Below are 5,000 nucleotides of genomic sequence, written 5' to 3' on the forward strand. Positions count from 1 at the left end.
GACTTAAAGCCTACAAAATTCTTGTCGCTTGAGAGTTGTCGCCGGAAAAGACGTCTTTGGTTAAAAACAAAATTATCGGACAATCTCTTAACTACATATTTTCTTCCACAGACGCTTCTCCCTCAAACCTAAAAGAAAAGCAGGAAGAAAGACACAGAAAGAAAAATAAACCAAAGAAGATTAAAAACTAAAAACAAAATCTAAGAAAATGGGTCTCGTGACACGGTATCTGATCCCCTTCGCGGAGGAACACCTACTGGAGATCTTCCTCTCGTGTCTCGTCGTCGCCGGGATCCACCGACTCCTGCGACGCATGCGCACTCAAGATTCGCGCGCAAACAGGGACCCTCTGCCGGCGTCTGCAAGGGATGCTGAGTCTAAACCCGCGAAAGGGAGCAGAAATGTAATTGGTAAGTGGTTCTTTAAAATTAAGATACATAAATGCTACTGTAATGATAATAATGATAATCATGATAATGGTGATAATGTTAGTGATGATAATATCGATAATAATTACTTTATTAATGACTTCATTAATAATTCTGCAAGTTCTGTTATTACTGTATATTGATGATGATACAGATGACCACTTTAATCATTCCGTTTCATATCATAAAAAACAGACACAGACAAGCAGGCAAAGTGAGAGAGAGAGAGAGAGAGAGAGAGAGAGAGAGAGAGAGAGAGAGAGAGAGAGAGAGAGAGAGAGGGAGGGAGAGAGGGACAGAGAGAGGGAGGGAGGGAGGGGGAATGGGAGAGAGAGAGAGAGAGAAAGAAAGAGAATGAGAGAGAGAGAGAGAGAGAGAGAGAGAGAGAGAGAGAGAGAGAGAGAGAGAGAGGGAGGGAGGGAGGGAGGGAAGGGGGATTGGAGAGAGAGAGAGAGAGAGAGAGACAGAGAGAGAGAGAGAGAGAGAGAGAGAGAGAGAGAGAGGGAGGGAGGGAGGGAGGAAGGGAATGGGAGAGAGAGAGAGAGAGAGAGAGAGAGAGAGAGAGAGAGAGAGAGAGAGAGAGAGAGAGAGAGAGAGAGAGAGAGGGAGGTAGGGAGGGAAGGGGGGAATGGGAGAGAGAGAGAGAGAGAGAGAGAGAGAGAGAGAGAGAGAGAGAGAGAGAGAGAGAGAGGGAGGGAGGGAGGAAGAGGGGAATGGGAGGAGAGAGAGAGAGAGAGAGAGAGAGAGAGAGAGAGAGAGAGAGAGAGAGAGAGAAGAGAGAGAGAGAGAGAGAGAGAGAGAGGAATGAGAGAGAGAGAGAGCGAGAGAGAGAGGTTTTCCTTCATTTTTGTATTATTTGTGTATCGTTGTTGGTTTTGGCTGAGGAGACGGTGGTGAGAATGATAATACGTCAATAGTGATGATTGTGATGGCAATGCTGCTGTAATGCTAATGAAAATAATCATGATAATGATGATCATAATTACTTCATCAATGATTCATTAATGTTATTATTACTTTGTTATTATTATCGTTATTATTATTATTATTATTACCATTGCGCATATTATTATTGTTGTTATTATGAATATCATAGTAGTATTGATTACTGATAATAAAAAAACAATATTATTATTGCTCTCAATATTGTTATTGTTATTGCTATTTTTATGATGATTATCATTTTCATTATCATTATTATCATTATTACTACTGCTGTCTTTATCTTATCATCATTGTTATCATAATCTTCATAATAACTCATAATGATCTCCCTCCACTTTAATTTTGTTTATAAATATACATATCAATACATTTACTGATAATAATATTATTATTATTATTTGATATATATATATATATATATATATATATATATATATATATATTTACTAATATTATTATTTTTATTATTTGATATATATATTTACTAATGGTATCATTATTATTTTTATTATTTAGTATATATATTTACTAATAGTGTCATTATTATTTTTATTATTTAATATATATATATTTACTAATAGTATCATTATTATTTTTATTATTTAGTATATATATTTACTAATAGTATCATTATTATTTTTATTATTTAGTATATATTACTAATTGTATCATTATTATCAATATTATTTAATATATATATTCACTACTAGTATCACTATTATTATTGATATTTAATATATATATTTACTAATAGTATCATTATTATTATTATTGTTATTTAATATATATATTTACTAATAGTATCATTATTATCAATATTATTTAATATATATATTTACTAATAGTTTCATTATTATTATTATTGATTTTTAATATATATATTTACTAATAGTATCATTATTATTATTAATATTTAAAAAAATATATTCACTACTAGTATCATTATTATTATTATTATTATTTAATATATATATTTACTAATAGTATCATCATTATTATTGTTATTCAATGTATATATATTTACTAATAGTATCATTATTATTTTTTTTAGTATATATATTTTTTTGTTCTCAGAAGCGGGAGGTGTGGGTGATGTGGAGGACGAGGTGGAGGACAGGTCGAAGTTGGTGGACCCGCTGTTCCCCGATGACTTGGACCACATCCCTTACTCTCGACCCAGGTGGGATCTGAGGCTTGTCAATTCTCTCTCTCGAGTTGTCTTTTGTCAATTTTCTCTCTCTTGTTGTCTTTTGTCATTTCTCTCCCTCTTGTTGTCTCTTTCGTTTGTCTTTCATGGTCTAAGGCTTGTCAGTTCTCTCTCTCTTGTTGTCTTTTGTCAATTCTCTCTCTCTTGTTGTCTTTTGTCAATTTTCTCTCTCTTGTTGTCTCTTTCGTTTGTCTTTCATGGTCTAAGGCTTGTCAATTCTCTCTCTCTTGTTGTCTTTTGTCAATTTTCTCTCTCTTGTTGTCTCTTTCTTTTGTCTTTCATGGTCTAAGGCTTGTCAATTCTCTCTCTCTTGTTGTCTTTTGTCAATTTTCTCTCTCTTGTTGTCTCTTTCGTTTGTCTTTCATGGTCTAAGGCTTGTCAATTCTCTCTCTCTTGTTGTCTCTTTCTTTTGTCTTTCATGGTCTAAGGCTTGTCAATTCTCTCTCTCTTGTTGTCTTTGTCTTCTCTCTCTTGTTGTCTCTTTCGTTTGTCTTTCATGGTCTAAGGCTTGTCAATTTTCTCTCTCTTGTTGTCTCTTTCTTTTGTCTTTCATGGTCTGTGTGAGGGTAAGAGGGTGGTCTTATACGGGGGTTTGGCGATTCTTTTGGTCTTGTTGTCTCTTTCTTTGGTCTTTCGTGGTCTGTGTGAGGGTAAGAGGGTGGTCTTATTTGGGGGTTTGGCGATTCTCTGTCTTGTTGGCTATTTCTCTGTCTTTCGTGTTCTGTGTGAGGGCAAGAGGGTGGTCTTAGCTCGGGTGAATGAAAGAGGGTCTTGGATTGTGGTTTCATTCTGTTGGCGATTCTCTCTCTGTCTTGTTGTCTCTTTCTCTTGTCTTTCATGGTCTGTGTGAGGGTAAGAGGGTGGTCTTAGCTCGGGTGAATGAGAGGGGTCTTCGATTGGGGTTTTATTCTGTGATTCCTCCCCTTCCCATTTCTCCTTCTCTCTCCTTCCCGTCTTTCTCCATCCTTCTCTCCCTCGCTCCTACGTCATTTCCTTCTCCCTTTTTCCCTCCGGGTGAAGGAAAGGGGTATTAGATTCATCCATCCGCGGCCAAGGATGAATAATGATAATGATAATAATGATAATGATAGCAATAACATTACAGTGAAAATAACAAAAACAGTAATGGCAATGATAATAATAACGGTAAATCTAAGTAAAACAGCCGCGCCTATTAGTTATTATTATTATTTTTTCTCCTATCCCCTTCAATCTTGGGTGACCCGTGGAGAATTGGGGGTTGAAGGTGGGAGGTGGGGGGATTTGGCTAACCTAACCTAATTTAAACTTCTTCTAACCTAATCACTAGTATTCTAACTATTTCTTCTTCAACCTAACCTAACGTAACGTAACGTAACCTAACTAGTAACCTAACCTAACCCTAACCCAAAGGTAACCTAACCTAACCTAACCTAACCCTAACCTAACCTAACCCCAAACGTAACCTAACCTAACCTAACCTAACCTAACCTAACGTAACGTAACGTAACGTAACGTAGCAACTTCTTTAACTAACTTTCGCTTATTACAACCTAACCTAATCTAACCTAACCTAACCTAACCTAACCTATTTCTTACAACCAAATAGGCTAACCCAACCTAACCTAACCTAACCTAACCTAACCTAACCTAACCTAACGTAACCTAACGACAACCTAAAATAACCTAACGTAACGTAACCTAACGTGGCGAAGAAGCTTCAACACAACACAACCTAGCTGGCCACAACTGGCAACCTGGCCTAGCCTGGCACAACCTAACCTAGCCACCAAGCTGACACGATACATTCCAAATCAAATACCTACAGCCCAACCTAACTTATAACCTATTCTTTAGCTGGCTTCCATTTCATTATTCATTCAATCCAACTGACTAACTTTGGCACTGGCCTAACCTAACCCTGGCCTGATGCAGCTGACCTGGCTACAACGTGACATAATCTGAAATCGACTAGCGTGGCTGACACAACCTAACCTGGCGTGGCGTAGCATGGCGCTGGCGCAGCCTAATCTGGCCTAACGCCTTCAATACAAACACACAACCTGGCTGACTGTCTATTCTGATCATTTCGCCTAACCTAACGTGGCAATGGCGACCTGGCGTGGCCTGACACATTTTCTTAAGGTGAGCCTAACCTAACGTGGCGTAGCCTGGCTTCAATGATCTATTCTTGGCGTAAACCTAATATAATGACAACTTCTTCTTCTTCTTGGCAGTAACTTCTTCTAACTAGCCTAGCCTGGCTTTCAGCCTAGCCTATTTCTTCTTCTTCTTCTTCAATCTAGCCTAATATAACTAAACTGGCAATGGCAATGACACATGACACACCAGCCCTGCTTCTTCAACATTTCAGCTTTGCTTCTTGGCGACCTTCTTCTTCTTCTTCAACCTAGCCCTGTACCTAACTGTTAACGTGACTA

At 37.6% G+C, this 5,000-nt stretch overlaps 1 protein-coding gene across 2 annotated transcripts in view; it reads left to right on the plus strand.

Moving 5' to 3' along the window:
• The window catches only part of Iyd (Iodotyrosine deiodinase), a 23,937-nt gene that overhangs the window by 8,134 nt on the left and 10,803 nt on the right, over window positions 1–5,000 (plus strand). For both annotated transcript variants that reach the window (XM_070118802.1, XM_070118801.1), the window contains exons 2-3: window positions 112–410; window positions 2,448–2,553. In XM_070118802.1, coding sequence (XP_069974903.1) covers window positions 209–410; window positions 2,448–2,553 — 308 coding nt within the window. In that variant the 5' untranslated portion in view covers window positions 112–208. The remainder of the gene's footprint in view (window positions 1–111; window positions 411–2,447; window positions 2,554–5,000) is intronic.

This window comes from Penaeus vannamei, chromosome 43 (assembly GCF_042767895.1).
Source record: "Penaeus vannamei isolate JL-2024 chromosome 43, ASM4276789v1, whole genome shotgun sequence".
Lineage (NCBI taxonomy): Eukaryota > Metazoa > Arthropoda > Malacostraca > Decapoda > Penaeidae > Penaeus > Penaeus vannamei.